General features: G+C 37.9%; 1 protein-coding gene across 1 annotated transcript in view; it reads right to left on the reverse strand.

The window, feature by feature from the left end:
- Positions 1-1,594: 1,594 nt before the first annotated feature.
- The window catches only part of LOC146002123 (NAD(P)H oxidoreductase RTN4IP1, mitochondrial), a 32,102-nt gene continuing 15,629 nt past the window's right edge, over positions 1,595-18,067 (reverse strand). The window contains exons 4-6 of the mRNA XM_083139842.1: positions 17,445-17,557; positions 9,389-9,662; positions 1,595-1,810 (exon numbers count right to left, since the gene is read on the reverse strand). Coding sequence (XP_082995968.1) covers positions 1,676-1,810; positions 9,389-9,662; positions 17,445-17,557 — 522 coding nt within the window. The 3' untranslated portion in view covers positions 1,595-1,675. The remainder of the gene's footprint in view (positions 1,811-9,388; positions 9,663-17,444; positions 17,558-18,067) is intronic.

An 18,067-nucleotide genomic window follows, 5' to 3' on the forward strand; every position in this document is an offset into this window, starting at 1 on the left:
TTTGGATCCCACTTTAACCTGTAGGTCCAATAGGCTATTACCGTTGATAACACAATATTTACATGAATAAAGCACAGTTTTTAAGCTTAAGTAGTTAAATTAGGGAATTAGTATAAAAATGAATTTGTGAAAATTACTCCTGATTAGTCTTTCTATGCATAAAGTGGACTTATGAATAAACTCAAACAAAGAGAGAACCTTTGGTGGAAAGTCCGTGCATTGAACACTTAATGCTCTTGGCCACCGAGGTAGCTAAAGAAGAGATGAAATATGTAGATAACAACAGGAAATAAAGATATAGCTATCAGTTCATTATATTCTTCTCCTATGATCATTTTCCCACTACTCCACCCTCCGATTTGTCATATTTAAAGGAAGTTCTGAAGTAACTCTCAATTCCACACACTTAAAATATAACACCTTCTACATTTTACCGTGCACATATCTAGTAGCAAAGTAATGTGTGCAAAGAAAAAAATTAATGCTTTTTAATGCACTCTGGTTATATCTGGAACTGATATTCAGAATATTCATTAACAATTCCAATGTTGACAACTTATTTGTTTTGCTACTTGCAGTTCTTCATTATCTAAGCAAGACAGTTAGTTGCATAAGCTTTCTTTTTGTGTTACCCTTCTGAAGCAATCCTGTACAGATTAAATATTACAATGAAATAACAAAAACAAGAAAATATGCTTAATACTCAAACCTATGACCTCATGCTTCACACCATCTGGCTTAACTGGTTTGCAAAGGAAACTGGTTTCGTTACATATAAATTTCTATAAAATATAATTTACTATGGCTTCATTTCTACAATAGAAAGAATATATAATGGTTCCCATAACCTTACGTTCTCTTAATATTGAACAGTTACAATATGTTGATGTGATGTCATCCGAAAATTTTTCACTCATTTTGGAACACAACATGTAGCAAACTCTGGTTTGAAATTAATTATGTACACTGTGTCCCAAAAGATACTTTACAACTTTCATGTCATACAGCACAACTTGTAATTGATGCAGATGAATATACTTTGTTGTAGGTGATTCACCAACGCCTAAAGTTTTTTATGTCAGGTATTGAATAAGATAGTGCCCAATCAAACTGGGCTTAGACGTGCAGCATATCCTGGACAGGGCATTTCCAGCATGTTGGATTGGAAGAGACGGCCTAGATCCCCTGACATTACACCCCTAGGCTTCTTTTTGTGAGGCTTTGAACAGTGTACAGCACTCCTGTCAGTGATCCTGATGATTTTAAAAGCCAGAATAAGGCTGCCTGACAGGAATATGCTATGGACGGCATGGACAGAGTTGGAATTTTGATTAGATGTTGTACGTACCACCAGAGGTGTGCATGTTGAAGTGGACTAATCCACAATAAAACTTCATGTGTTGGTAAATCAAATGGGGCATGGTATGTTTCTTAATGTTAATTGGAAGTTATGCTGTATGACATCAAAGTTGTACAGTACCTTTACGAACACCCTGTATTACCCAATAAAAAAACCCTGCTAGGTCTTGACTTAATTTAATTTTTTAAGATATTAATCTTTTCCACGACAAATGTAAACAAACAAATACATTCGTTTTAATGTAAAACAAATGTTTTAATATACTGTAGAAAAGATACAAATTGCTGTACAATAGGTAACATCTAACACATGATGCTATATATACTGTGATTTGTCATCTGAAGTATTCACTGAAACAACAGTTTTACCACGGGCATGTCCCTCGCTTACTTTCTGGTAAGCAGCTGGCAATTCAGAAAATGGATACACGCGATCAATAGTAGGAGTTACCTGCAATTGATAATATTTTTTAACAAACATGGCTCTTTATTCTCTTCTATTGTACCGATTCCACACAGAGTAAAAATATAGTTTTAAGAGATCAACACTACACTAAACTACACTTACTAAACAAACTAAAGATTTCCGTTCTAATAGTACATTGATGTAGTTATCAGAGTATTAAGTTTATTCCAGTGTAAAAGAGTCCATTTTTGCTTCTCAAATATTTACAGCAGATTTAATCAATTTTCTGGATTTTGCATAACTCATGGATAATTCATACTTCAGAAAGTGTTGCATCGGTAAATAAACTATAAATTTTTGTGTAAGAATTTATATAGCATTTTACAGTTAATTTCGCATCATTTTGTGACAAAAAATAGTAAGAAAGTTCATTATTTAGTAGATTATTTTTTACTCCCTCTGTCCCATAATTATTGTCCGGTACACTTTTGTTTGTTGTCAGAAAATACTTGTCCGATATTCAAACTGTGACACTTGTGTATTCAGAAGAAGAAAATAAAACACGGGAATGAGTCATACAACGTTATTACTCAAGGATCAGTACAAATTGGCCGATCAAGTATCCAAAAGAACATAAATACAAAGTTACCATTTTGGCATACCGGACTATAATTATGCGACAGAGGGAGTAGTCATTTATGAATTTGAATTTGAGTTTAAAACTTTGGGTGCATCAGCACTTAGGCTATTTTGCACCCTACATGTTACATGGGGTCCAGCCCCTTACCAGAACTAAAATAACATTAGGCTATTTTGCACCCTACACGTTTCATGGGGTCCAGCCCCTTACCAGAACTAAAATAACATAACTGTAATGTCATATAACTAAAATATTCTAACTTCGGTTAAAAGCTGAGGCTGTAAAGGGCACTCAGCACACACAAAGACAAAACACAGGACAACACACACACACAGTCCTACGAAGATTATATTGGCTGTAGGTCCACATGCCAGAGCCTAGTTAGTCTGCGAAATGCAGTCATTTATGAAAAAGAAGACCTCTATTCATATCTATAAAATTGAATAACATCACAGTTTAAAAAATAGTAATGACAGAAAAAGACAGCAAAATTATTTTTAGACTTAACAATGTACAGAATTTAACATGGTAGAAAACCCATAGGCAGTCTTAATTTTATCCATTCTTCAGGAAACTTTTGTCAACAACAATATAATATCTGGCACAATTTCACAAAAGACAGGGAAGCTAAGCTGCACACTTAATAATGGACTCTTCATTAGGGAAAAAAGAACAAAAAATTATTTAAAAAACGTGTATGAATTCAATACATTAAAGGTATTTCTAAAAAAAAATACTTAGAATAATATATAAAAATGTATAGATAAAAATATATAAACCCAGAATCAAATCAAGAATACCATATCCCAACACAAAAATACTTTGTTAAACTCCGGAATATATACTTTAGAATGTAGCTGTTAATTCAAAATGTGGGAAACAATAAATGCCCTGTAAAAATAAAATAATTTTAGAATATTATAGAAATATTAAGAAAGGAGAAAGCATAGAAACCCAGCATATCCTTCACTCGAAAAATTGAAATTGATTGCCACTGCTAATAATAAATTGGAAAGAAATATAGAAGAAGGCATTAGAATCACTATCAATAGCACCACATCAAAATTTTAATTTTTCCCTATTTGGCCAGAACATGTCGAGGTAGCTAGCTGTCAATAGATAAACAACTTCCTTATTTCCTTTAGTTCCTACTGAAACATAGGAAGTCCACAAAGCATCTCCATCTCACTTTGTTGGATGTAATCTTACGTCTCTCCCAACTCTTGCCCTGTTGCCTTCCTTTTTTTCTTTTTATCTGGTTTTTAATCTTGGGTCCATAATTTTTCATTTGTAATTACTTCTGACCAACGTATATTTAATCTTCTTCTGAGGCATCTGTTAATGCAAACTTGTAATCTATTTGTAATTTGGTGAATAGATTCTCTCAGGCTATCGACCAGGTGAGTTGTGGAAAATATTCCAAGCTTTCGAGAGCTAACGTCACTCTGATCTTCAGGGTTGAAGTGCAGTTCTGAGCGTCAACCCGGAGTATATACGTTCGTGGAGATGGGGTTCATGATGAAGATGGCAGACCAATCGGGTGGAGAGTCTGATGCATGCACGCTTCTGGTTAACTAACGCTAACCAAGCTGGATCTAGTTTGAGCCCCGTGAGCGATTAAGATTATCTGTTTCTTCATGAATGGCAATTGCTTCCTTGATGATGTGGTCCCAGTAGTTTGAAGTTTTGACTATGATTTCTGTATTGCTGAAATCTGGTCTATGTCCCTCATTGATTGAATGTTCTGCTAGACCACACTTTTCAGGATGAAAATACATGATGTTGCTTTGGTGTTCTTTACAGCGATGTTCTAATGTCCTACCCATCTGCCCAATGTATGCTTTCCTGCATTTGCACATACGAGGGCCACTATTTATATTTTGAGCCTTGGCAACACTGATTGAAGTTAGGCACGATTTGACGTTTGCACGGAATTGTCTGGCATTATTGACCATAATGTACTTCAAATGTTTTGCCAATAGCTTGATTTGTGTTGTTTATGTTGCCTTGGAGATTGCACGACAACAATAAAATGGAATTAACTCGTGAACATTTTTGTGTGATGATTTTTTACGATTTTCGACATGGATTATCAAGACAAGAGTGCATCGGTCAACTTACTTCCACATTTGGCGATGAAGCCTCATCCTTTGCCACTGTGAAACGCTGGTATAACGAATTTAATCGTGGCCGCCATTCGCTCACCGACGAGATTCGCGAAGGTTGTCCAAAATCAGTTGTTGTTCAAGAAAACATTGATGCTGTGCAAAACCTAATACTGCAAGATCGTCATGTGACATACTGTGAGATTGAGGCAACCATAGGCATTAGTTCCACCAGCATATATAAAATATTACATGATCATTTAGCTGCGAGAAAGGTATGTTCTCGTTGGATCCCACACAATTTGACAAAAACTCAAAAAGACGCTCGCGTCAATTGGTGCAAACAAATGCTCAATAAATACAATCATGGTGCTTCAAAAGACGTATATAAGATTGTAACAGGTGATGAATCATGGATATATGTATATGAGCCGGAACGTAAACAGCAGTCGACTGTATGGGTGTTTCAAGATGAACCCAATCCAACAAAAGTTGTTCGCACTCGAAGCACATTGAAACAAATGGTCGCCTGTTTTTTCGGGAAAACTGGTCATGTGGCAACTGTGCCTTTAGAGGAACATAGAACGGTCAACTCTGAATGGTACACAACAATTTGTTTGACAGAGGTCTTAGGTCAAATACGGAAAACAAACAAACGCCGTCGGATCATTCTTCATCAAGACAATGCCAGCTGTCACACATCTCGTCTAACAACCGACTTTATGAACAGTCAAAAAATCGAATTGATGGGTCATCTGCCGTACAGTCCTGATTTGGCACCCAATGACTTCTTCTTGTTCCCGAATGTCAAGAATAAATTGCGTGGACAACGATTTTCGTCGGCGGAAGATACCGTTGATGCGTTCAAAAACCATATTATGGAGGTGTCTCAAGAAGATTGGAAAAACTGCTTTGATAAATGGTTCGAATGAATGCAAAAGTGTATTGACCATAAAGGAGAATACTTTGAAAAACAATAAAGCAGTTTTCAATGCCAAATTCCTGTTTTTTCATTGTTAGGCTCAAAATATAAATAGTGACCCTCGTAATACGGTAGACTCCTTGTGTTTTGAGTCCTAACTCATCATTGGGGTTGCGTAGTAGGCTTCTGATCTTCAGAGGTGGTTTGTGAATGGTTTTTATGTTATGTTTCTTGAGAATCCAGCTTATAACTCTGGAGAGATTTCCAGTGTAAGGCAGGATGGCTATCTTCTGGTTAGCTTTCTCCGGGTTCCCTGATGTGTCCGGATTTTGCTGTGTGTCCAGATTCCTCTATGTGTCCGGATTCCCAATGTGTCTGGATTCCCCAATGTGTCCGGATTCCCTGGTGTGTCCGGATTCCTCAATGTGTCCAGATTCCCTGGTGTGTCCGGATTCCCTGGTGTGCTGGTCTTCTTGGACAGTACTCATTTTAATGTTTTTTTGATGTTGTGTTCCGAGTACCCGTTCTGTTTGAAAGCCGTGCGAAGATGCTGTATTTCTTTTGATAGATGCTCTGTGTCACTGATGGAGATGACCAGGTGAAATAACGTAGAGAGTACTGTAGCTCGTTGGGACGGGTGGTGAAAACTGTTGGCATTGAGATATAGATCTGTGAGAGTCTGTTTCCGGTATACACTGTGTCCCAAGGACCCATCTGGCTTGAGTTCGATGAGAATATCCAGGAATGGCAAGCTGTTGGTCTTCTCGGAGGTGGTCTAAGAATGGCTTAAACGTTTCTTTACCGTGCGGCCAGACGATGAAGGTGCATCTTAAAATCCTCCTGGTAGCAATGTACTTGACGGGGTATTTTAATGTAGCAAAGATCAGGATGGCCTACTTGTGTCTGCATCGAAGTAAGAAAGCTAAGCTTGAGAGTAGTTTAGTTTTCTTGATCCATTAAGTCCTCGAATCTATGGATGTGATGTAGAATTTCCTCCCCATAGAGGTACTTGAAGTAAGACTTGAAGCTTTCCTGGCGATGAATGATGAATAGATTCTCTCGGGCTATCAACCAAGAAATATAACCATTCACAAACCACCTCCGAAGCCTACTACGCAACCCCAAGGATGAGTTAGGACTCAAAACACCAGGAGTCTACCGTATTATCTGCGAATGTGGGAAAGCATACATTGGGCAGATGGGCAGGACAATAGAACAGCACTGTTATGAACACCAAAGCAACATCAAGTATTTCCATCCTGAAAAGTTGAGTCTAGCAGAACATTCAATCAATGAGGGACATAGACCAGATTTCAGCAATACAGAAATCACAGCCAAAACTTCAAACTACTGGGACCGCACCATCAAGGAAGCAATACACATTCATGAAGGAACAGATACTCTTAATCACGACACAGGGCTCAAACTAGACCCAGCTTGGTTAACGTTAGTTAACCAGAAGCGCGCGCATAGCAGACATGCCACCCGATTGGTCTGCCATCTTCACCGTGATCCCCCTCCACGAACGTATATACAGAGGCTGTTCAGCATATATATTTGACCAAACGCGATTCCTTCCCCCTGCACTCAGAATGAACTCACCCAACCTTGGTCAGGCATGTTTGTCAGTGTCGTGTGTGAGCTGTAAAAGAGTGATAGTGTTTTTTCACTGGGCCAAAAATCCCACCCAAACTGAGCCACTTTTGGGAGGACTACGTTGTATAACTTCTCCAAGTGTTTGCATTTTCTCGCTTGGCCAAAAATGCTGCCAAAACTGAGTCACTTATGGGAAGGTTATGTTGCAGCCCTTTATGACGCAAAGTTCAGTATGTCAATGATCAGGAAGTAGTGTAAGAGCAAGGATTGTGACGTTAGTTGGACTTTATTCAAGAATGTGATCGGCAAGTTTAAGGATTGCATGGCCCCAGCGTTCGGTTCTCCAACAATGGGGACGAGAACACGGCCGTGCACACAAGCCATCGCCAGTAAGCAGGCGAAACTTCGCAGAATGGCCATGCAATAGAATATACCGACCGAAAGACAGATGGCGAATCATCTCAATATGTCTTTGGAATTGTTAACCGCACCTTGCACCTGCATACTGGTGGTGGCTTGTGTGAATGGCCGTGTTCTCGTCTCCTTTGTTGGAGAACCGAACGCTGGGGCCATGCAATCCTTATACTTGCCGATCACATTCTTGAATAAAGTCAAACTAACGTCACAATCCTTGCTCTTACACTACTTCCTGATCATTGACACACTGAACTTTGTGTCATAAAGGACTACAACATAACCTTCCCAAAAGAGACTCAGTTTTGGCAGCATTTTCGGCCAAGCAAGAAAACACAAAACACTTGGAAAAGTTATACAACGTACTCCTCCCAAAAGTGGCTCAGTTTGGGCAGGATTTTCGGCCCAGTGAGAAAACACTACCACTCTTTTACAGCTCACACATTACACTGACAAACATGCCTGGCCAAGGTTGGGTGAGTTCATTCTGAGCACAGGGGGAAGGAATCGCGTTTGGTCAAACATATGCTGAACAGCCTCTGTACACCAGGTTGACGCTCAGAACTGCACTTCAACCCTGAAGATGAGAGTGGCGTTAGCTCTCGAAAGCTTGGAATATTTTCCACAACTCACCTGGTCGATAGCCCGAGAGAATCTATTCATCATTCATCGCCAGGAAAGCTTCAAGTCTTACTAATATTTGTAATGGTTTTTTTGACTTTCCAGGATTTTGTTTCATAAAATATATATATATATATATATATATATATATATATATATATATATATATATATATATATATATATATATATATATATATATATATATATATATATATATATATAAAGTTGGATGACACTGAACAACGGCCCCATTTGCTTTATGGATGCATTGCTTTACATCATTTTCTGCCCCTCCATTTATTGCAACTATACTTCCTAGATAGATGGAAGTTCTTCACATGTTCTAAGGTTTTATCAGCTGAACATGATCCTGGATCCTCACATTTAATATCACTATTTTTGTCTTTTGTTTATTTACTGTTAGCCAGAATTTCTCAACTCCTGCAAGCAGGTTCTCCAATTTAGTTTTTGCATCTCTATATGATTCCGGCAGAAGATACACGTAAGTAAAATCCACAGAAGGTTGTTCGGGATATATCCGAATGACTTTTAAGATGTACTGACCTCATGAAATGCCATGCTGCTACCAGCAGTTGTGTTCTATTGGAAAACCAGCATTGTGGACTATCGCTCTACATCGAAGTCTCTATTCTACCAAAATACATTGGAGAACGGGTATGGGAATCCTAGCCCATTCCTCTCTGCAGGCTTTCCAAAGACTGGGGAGGGTATGTAGACATCATTTCACGAATCCGAATGCACAGAAATCCTAGGATTTAATTTTCACTGAAATGTCCTGAAATGGGATAACACGGATCCCTGTTTCCCACTCCATCTCCTGATAAAAGTGGAGGGATGTTCGGGCAGTAAGGTTTGAGGCCTTGTCCATATGAATACTCACACACCTATTGAGTGTGTTCTCTCCATAGAAGGGATGTATTCAGGACCTTTTTTTACTACTTAGTCTAATGATCGCATGTGGTGTAAATTACACTTTGTCTAAATATATTTTAATTGAAAATTTCAAAATTAATTTATAATTGAACTAGTAATCCACCATTAAAGACTAATTCATCCAATGCTGTACAAAACCACAAGAAAGAAAAGATATGAAAATTATGGAATTTTGCTACAAAAGAACTACTGCATAAATTTGCACCCAACTTTACCTTATACCTATCTCAAAGTCTTCATTTATTTGCCTCAAAAATCCTCAAATTGTATGCAATGCTTCAACATAATATTTTCTTGCATACATTTATATTTCTATGGCCTTCCTATCATAGCCACATATTATTTCAAGCCCACTTATAAAATACATACCTTCCCTTGTTCTGCTAGTGTAGTGATATCCTTCAGTGCAACGCTTAAAGGAAGGAAATATCCCCATCTGACACTTGATCCTCTCGTGTGACTCACAACATTGGGAATCAAAAAATCAAGTGTATTTTTCACCATCCCTCCTAAAAAGCCATAATCATTTGTATTTCGTAATAATGGTGAAGAAAGACTGATATACTTTGCCCAACTCCATTCTTTCAGGTTGTCTAAATACTTTACTTCTGCCTTTCCTGCCGCATTTAAAATGACATCATACCTGCAACACAAAATGAAATAATGCTACAACTATATGAATCAGTGAAAGAAAGCATTCAATATTCACAACCTATTCAGCTGTGTTGCCACCATGCAGTATCAGACTACTGATCCAGAATCCTATGAGCAAATCTTATGGAAATGGCAATAAATCATCCAATTTGTGTATTTAGTGATTTACATACAAAAATTGTGTCGATACTTAATTTTAAAATTGTACATTACAAAAAGGTAAAGGTAAAGTTCCCCGTACATATAGCACCATCCCATGAAAGCACATTTAGTGGATATAGGGGTAGGGCCCCACATATTCTCGATATCGGGCATTTTGGAGGTGATGTAATCAGCATCATGCTTCGGCTGCCTTTACCCCCCCAGGTTGCTCCCAAGTACCCATTGATTTGAGGCTGGGTGAGCTCCAGAGCTGCTACATGAGGGGGGGAAGGCCGGAAAAATTCCAACCGTAGATCACCCACTCCAAGAATCGAACTCATGTCTCCCGCCACATGGCAGTCAGATGCTCAACTGACTAGACCACCGCGGCTCTACATTTCGACTTGTAAACACATGTAATGTCATCTACATGTAATTGACAACGGTTACAACTTATGGAGAGAAGTAATTTGTGGAAGGCTAATGTTGGCTTGGTAGCTCAGTAGTAGTTTGTTGGTAAAGAATGCCATAGACCAATATAAACACAAATGAAGGAGACAGTAAACACTTACCACACAAAAAGAAAAAGTTTGATATTTCGCGACCCAGGTCGCATTTTCAACTGAGAAGAAAGAGATCATGGTTACGAAGAGTAGAGGCACAGAATATTGACGGCAGCGTGACTACCGTCAGTGTTGCCAGAAACAGTAGATAGAAAACATATGAGTATTGGCCCCAACTTCCGGTTCCGTCTCTTTCTTCTTACTCTGAAGATGCTACGATATAGTTAGCGAAAATTCAAGATTTTTTCCACTGTCTGGTGAGTGTTTCCTTTCTCCTTCTTTGATTTTCATTTAGCCCTTTTGGCCCTCCTTACTTTTATATACTAGGTGTTACTAAAGTTCGTTTCCAATGCTTAGGAGGTGATTCTACAAGTGAAAATAAACACAAAAGTTCATGTGACGAAATGCCGAAAACGGCACCCATTCGGAGTTATTAAAGTGGGAAAAAGTGTGAAAATTATGTGGTACATATCTGCCATGTGGTTTTTTGAATAGAGCATGCCGCATTTCTTTGTGGAATGCCCTTCGCCAGCAAGATCGCCGGACATTACTCCCCTGGACTTCTTTCTATGGGGAGAGATGAAACGCCTCGTATACGAAACACCTGTCGTGTCGGCCGAGGATCTAGTTGCATGCATTAATGTCACCGCAGCGATGATAGCAGACACCGCGGGGTTGTTTGCTCACACTAGACAATCGTTGATTCGGCGTTGTCATCTCTGCTTGGAAGTTAATGGCAGACAGTTTGAACATCGTCTGTGATGTGCTTCCCTCGGCACCTCCGCTCTGCACACAGTGAACATGGCGACACGTATGCAACCTAGCGCAGCACCACCACCATCTTTGTGTTTCTACATAATGGTGATGTCCACTACGGATATTCGCTTTCTTCTTAGTTGTCGGTCTCCAGATATCACTTTCCGTGGATAACACATCTTGCTCTAAATCCTTCCGTACCCCCCTGACTTCAACAGACCCATTCGCTTCCTTTGGGGAATCCCTTGCGCATCAACTTCACACATCTGGCATGTGCTTTTTTGATTAGAGCATGAAGCATTTCTTTGTAGAACGCCCTTCGCGGCGGTCATATGGTTGGCCGTTCTGCCACTATTTCCTTGCAAACATAATTTTTACATTTTTTCCCACTTCAATAACTCCGAATGGGTGCTGTTTTCGGCATTTCGTCACATGAACTTTTGTGTTTATTTTCACTTGTAGAATCACCTCCTAAGCGTTGGAAACGAACTTTAGTAACACCCTCTGTATATATATATACAGGGTGACTGATAATTAGATGTATTCCCTGAAAGGGATTAAAGTAGAGACAACTTGCAATAAATTTGACCATATGATACCCCGTCCGAAAATTAGTAGTTTTCGAGATAATCGAATTTCAATTGTATTTTTAAAAAATGACAATTTTCCACATAAAAAGATGAATTGAGAAAAAACTGCTCATTGTATGGAACTTATTTCAGCATTTTCTGATAGCTAACAAATAAGTGGTTCGTTGAGAAAAAAGTTTTTCCCAAATAACAATCACATGTAAGTAACGGGTGGGTCTAAACTTACAAGTGACGATAAAAAATTGCACTCTTAGTTTACTTGGCAACGTATTAATAGCAGAAATGGTATGACACGAAGCATACAAATTACTTAAATTACTTCCTTGTGACATCTGCTATCCAACAAGGTACAAATGTTGCTGACATTCACATTTGTGTACAAGAAATAATACTTCATTCATCTTCATATGAATGGAATCAATGAACAATCCAATTAAAGAACATTATATGTCTTGCTCTAAGTGGGCACCTCCTTACGAATGCAGGCACGCAGGTTTTTAGGGAAATTTGGTCTCTTAACTCGTGATGTGATGGTGTCCTTGATGTGTTGACCAGCTGATAAGATCCTCTCCCTGAGCTCTTCTTGCGAGTTTACCGGTGTCTTGTCATGTGGCTCCAAATGTAAAAGTTGCAAGGCTTCAAATCGGGGGATCGAGCCGGCCAGGGATTCGGGCCGCCTCGACCAATCCATTTCTTTGGGTAATTTTCATCCAGCCACTGTCGCACGCCCAGGCAGAAGTATGGATGGGCGTAATCAACAATCATTTGATCCGAGCCATTTTTCCTGCCCCAAATCTTAAATGGCATCACTTATGAACATTTTTGGGGAACGGGATGGCAATGTTGTTGGAGGATGTGCCTCTAGCTACAAGACGTGACATGATTTATCAGCATGATGATTGCCCAGCTCGATCCCCCGATCGATTTGACGCCTTGCGACTTTTACATTTGGAGCCACATGACAAGACACCGGTAAACTCGCAAGAAGAGCTCAGGGAGAGGATCTTATTAGCTGGTCAACACATCAAGGACACCATCACATCACGAGTTAAGAGAACAAATGTCCGTAAAAACCTGCGTGCCTGCATTCGTAACGGAGGTGCACACTTTCAGCAAGACATATAATGTTCTTTAATTGTAATGTTCATTGATTCCATTCACATGAAGATGAATGAAGTATTATTTCTTGTAAACAAATGTGAATGTCAGCAACATTTGTACCTTGTTGGATAGCAGATGTCACAAGGAAGTAATTTAAGTAATTTGTACGCTTCGTGTCATACCATTTCTGCTATTAATACGTTGCCAAGTAAACTAAGAGTGCAATTTTTTATCGTCACTTGTAAGTTTAGACCCACCCGTTACTTACATGTGATTGTTATTTGGGAAAAACTTTTTTCTCAACGAACCACTTATTTGTTAGCTATCAGAAAACGCTGAAATAAGTTCCATACAATGAGCAGATTCGTGTAGAGGACATCAAAACAAACAACTTTCCTCAGTAACATTTTTCTCGTTGGTGCGTTGATTCGACACTACAGCCATTCAAAAAAGACCGCTTTGCTGCCTGCATCCTGGCAACCCAACACAACATTTGATCGTATCTGTGACGTCATTTCCTGCGGCGAAACAGTGCACGGCAGTGTTGCAAGGAACACACAAATTTTGTGAAAAATGACAAACTACCAATCACATTATTAACTGTAAAACGAAGCGAGAAACGGGTCCAGTAAACCGAACATGATAGCCTACCAGCCAGAAGATCAGCAGTCATCTCAGGGAAAGGGGGAAGTGAACCAACGATATGAGGAATGGTAAAAAACGTATTCAAAATGAAGTGTCATTATCGGATTTTGTCTCAGCTTACATGTCAAATATCAACAACAATAAATTTTATTTGTACTTACAACTTACATGTGGCTGTTTACGCCCAGCTACATGTCAATTATACGTATTTGCAAATCTCATTGCAAGGTTAATATCTACAGGTTTGAGTCCAGATGCCTTGTGGTACTTTTGTGCTGATAACGGAAGTATCTGAGGTTCACGTTGTTACATTACGGCTAAAACACGTACAACCCCAGTAACAATCTAATGATGAATCAGTAGCGAATATATTGCCCTGTTCAGAGTTGCAAACTATTACATGTGTATCCGGTGCGTAAATAAACCCAGTCGTCGGAGAGTTTGTTTTACTACTATTTATATCCCTGTATTTTCAACCATTTTTGTCACTTGCCTCATAATACCCTGAATATACATTATATTATGTGTTGCTTACCTTTTGAATTTTGAGTTCTTTCATTTCTATTTTGTCATGTGTTCAGTGTGTCACAGACAACTAGTATCAGAAGGACGAAGTGGATAGACTAAATTGTAGATACCAACTTGGTAACTAGATTTGCAAATATTTGATATGTAAGCTAAGACAAAATTCGATATGACTACTTCCACTTGAATTCTATTTTCTTTCTACCATTTTTCATATCGTTTGTTTACTTCCTGTTAGGTCACAGAACGTGTTTTCTCGTTTTGTTTTACGGTACATAATGTGGCTGATTGTCGCTATGCCATTTTTCACAGAATATGTATGTTCCTGGCAACCCTGGAACGCATCGCTTCACGACGGGGTATGACGTCACAAATGCAATCAAATGTAGTGTGTGGTTGCCAGCATTCAGGCGGCAAAATGGTATTTTTTGAACGACTGCAGCGCCGAAACGATGCACAAACGAGAAAAATTTTACTGAGAAAAGTTGTTTGTTTTGATGTCCTCTATACGTTTCCGTGGTCCGTGGGCGCCATTAAAATGTTTTTGAGCATACAGCAACTCAAGTAATGGTTGGAGATACAAGTTTTGAGTGCTACACAAGCCTTGAGGAATCCTATTAGTAAATAGTACAATTCAATTTGGATATATTTGAGGAGAGAACAATTCCCCCCTGATAAATCACAGCTTTTACATTAGAATTTTTTTTTTCTCCAAGGAAGTACGCAATTCTTGCCACAAGAATGGGACATATATCAGGCAATATGCAGGTACATTTTGAATCCTCACATTCCAGCATTTCTTACATGGGGACCTGACAAAGTTCAAATTTCGTAAAATAAAAAATCACATTTTTTTTCCATTTATCATCATCTTCTTCTACTTGATAAATGAAAATTTTGTTTTTTTGACCACAAGCTTATAACCGAGTCTGTACTGAAGGAAACAAGGTATAATTTGTAACTATAGCAAATATTTTCAGAGATATATTTTTTAAAACTTGAGGGAATTTTAAATTTTCTGCCTAAAACAAGCATGACTTTTACATTAGAATATTATTTTCCTCCATAGGTATCTACAGCTAGTGTACAATTCTTATGACAAGAAGGGAACACATATCAGGTAAAATGCAGGTACCATCTTGAACCCTCAAGTCTTGATGTTGCCTTCCTTGGAGCCGACGAGGTTCAAATTGGGTAAAAAAAAGTTTTTATTTTTTTATTTTTTATTTTAAACTTTCACATTTATTCTTCTTCTTTATAAATGAAAATTAGGTTTCTTCGGCCATAGGCTTATAGCCTAGTTTGTACTGAAGAAAACTAGACATAAATTAACTCTGCCATTCATAGTTTCAGAGATAAAAGAAAATATTGAAATTTTGAATTTCCTGCTCAAAAAAAAAACATGGCTTTTACAATAGAATATTTTTCCATCTGAAAGTATCAGCAGTAAGTGTGCAGTTCTTGTCACGAGAATGGAACACATATCAAGCAATATGCAGATAATGTTTTGAACCTTAAAGTCCCGGTATTGCCTATGTGAAGGCCGATGGGAGCTCAAATCTTGTAAGAAAAATAGGATATTTTCCTCTTCTTCTATTCAGTAAATTAATATATAGCCTAATCTGTACTGAACAAAACTAGCTAAAATTTGTAACTTTAGCATTCATAGTGACAGAGATATAAACTTTTATTGGGAACCTTGCAGAATTTTAAATTTCCCACCAAAAAAAAAACAACTTTTACATTAGAAAAATATTTTTTTCTCCAAAAGTATCACGAGCAAGTGCACAATTCTTGCCATAAGAATAAAATATGTATTGGGGAATATGCAGGCACTGTTTGAATCCTCAAGTTTTGGCGTTGCCTACATGGGGCCTGACGAAGTTCAAATTTCTTTAAAACAATAGTTGTTTTTTTTAACTTTTATCTTTTACTTCTTCTAATTGAAGATGAAAATTGTTTTTTTTCGACCATAGGCTTGTAGCTTAAGATTGTACTGAAAAAAAAAAAAAACAGCTTATAGTTTATAACTCTAGAATTCATAGTTACCAAGACATATTTTTTGACTTAAAACTGTGCAATTTTAAGCTCCCCACTGAAAATGCACTCAGTGTTTAAGAGTTAAATAACATTTAATACAAGAAAACTCAAATTTAGGTTCTACAATAATTATGGAAAATTTTCATCCCTAACTGGTACTCAATCTTTGCCATGCAGTGAAGCACCTGTGTGAAGGACTTATCCGGTCCCATAACAACCTAAGTAGTTCATGCAGTAAAGTCTAATTTCAATGGCAGGCATGCCTTTAAAATACAAGATTAGGCTGGCCTCATGGTGCTTCCTATTAGAATGAATAGTTTTCTCGCAATGTTAATTTTCAAACAGGGATGGAAACATATAATACAGTGCTAAGTTGATCTTTTCCATAGATTTTGCTTTAATAATATTTTATGGCTCAAACGATATTATGGCATTATTGTATGTTATTGTTTTCAGTATGACAGATATTTTTAACCTTCTCTCCCGTAATCAGGAACAGAGGTAGACTGAAGATTCCACTGGTGTGTAAAGCTCATTTGGGCCTTGCAAGTTATCCCCATACTGCAGTAAGAATAAAATATGTGGTGTCAGAAGATGTCTTGACAAGTGGTTCCAAGAGTACAGGGCCTCCCCAATGGTGCAGTGGTAGCGTCATCACCTTGTAATCAAGGGGTCCCAGCTTCGATACCCGGTGGAGGCACATAGTGGTTCGGATTCCACTTTAAACTGAAGGTCCAGTCCCAATTAGCCTTACTGTGCATAAAGTGGACTTGAAACACCAAATCAACCAAAAGAGTACAGGGGAGGAGCACCGTTGGAGACTTGGAGGGTGTATAGATTAAAGGTGCCGGCTTTGAGCTTAAATATGTTTTAAAGATGTTAAAAATGAAAGAGGTATTTCTTTTTTTAAAATGACCTCCTCTTCACCCTTTATCGATTCCATTCCTCTAGCAGATTTAATTCTGCTTTTACATTTTGAAAAACTTATTTTCTATGCTTACTATTGATTGTACATACAATGACGTAGATAAACAGAGTTCTTTTACAAGTCATTTTTTGCCATTAACGTTTCTCTGCATGTACAAATTTTATTCAGTAGAAAATTCATCTACCTTTATGAGTGGAACAACATTAGGAATCCTTCTAGTAATGTTCATAAATGACCAAATTAATAAATAAATAAAGGACAGTACTGAAAATATATGATAAACAAAGGACTTTATCAATAGCCACAGTTTTCAACCTGAATGGTTCATTCACCTTCTTAATTATTGTATGTTACAGGCTATTTATAGAAATACTAGATCTCTAAAATTACTGCCAAATTTATCAATAAACTAATATGCCTATATTTGCAATACCAATCAATCTGTGCTATCCCTCACAACTAGTAAAAAAAACACTACTTACTTTCCTTCTTCCTTTATGCGCCTCTCTGAATGAGGCTGTGTGTAATCAATTACACATTCAGCTCCAAGAGACTCCACAAGGGGTACAGCATCTGTTTTACATGTTGCCACAACCTGCACATAAGAAGAATGTAATCTGTTGCTTTAAATACACTTCACTGTGCCAGTTCAAAATGTGAATGAAATATAAATAAAACACAACATTTGATTAGCTTATTATTTAATCACATCATTTTTAAAAACTAGAAGTTATTTTTCATGGAATTAGATGTGCCTTTATACTGGTCTAGAATTATATGACAGTAGTCACAGTATATCAGTGAAAGGCCATCCACATTTGTTCCTACTTCAACTTAAACAATACTCTACTGAAGCTCCACATGTTCAAGTTGAAATTTGGGAAACAAAGTGCTGCATCAAGGCTTTTTTGCTTGATCGTCTAATAGTTGGCACAGGTGAGTTAGATGGAATTTACTGTTTCTTCGCTTGAGCGAATAACGCTCAAACAGGCAAACGATCGGTATACACTCGAAGCCCAGTAGTTCACGTGTAACCGTAATTTGTCTGTAGTAGTGGGCCTTCAAATATGCTTCATGAAGTGAAAGACGCAGTGAAATTGAAACT

Source organism: Lepisma saccharinum, chromosome 18, assembly GCF_977018435.1.
Source record: "Lepisma saccharinum chromosome 18, izLepSacc3.1, whole genome shotgun sequence".
NCBI lineage: Eukaryota > Metazoa > Arthropoda > Insecta > Zygentoma > Lepismatidae > Lepisma > Lepisma saccharinum.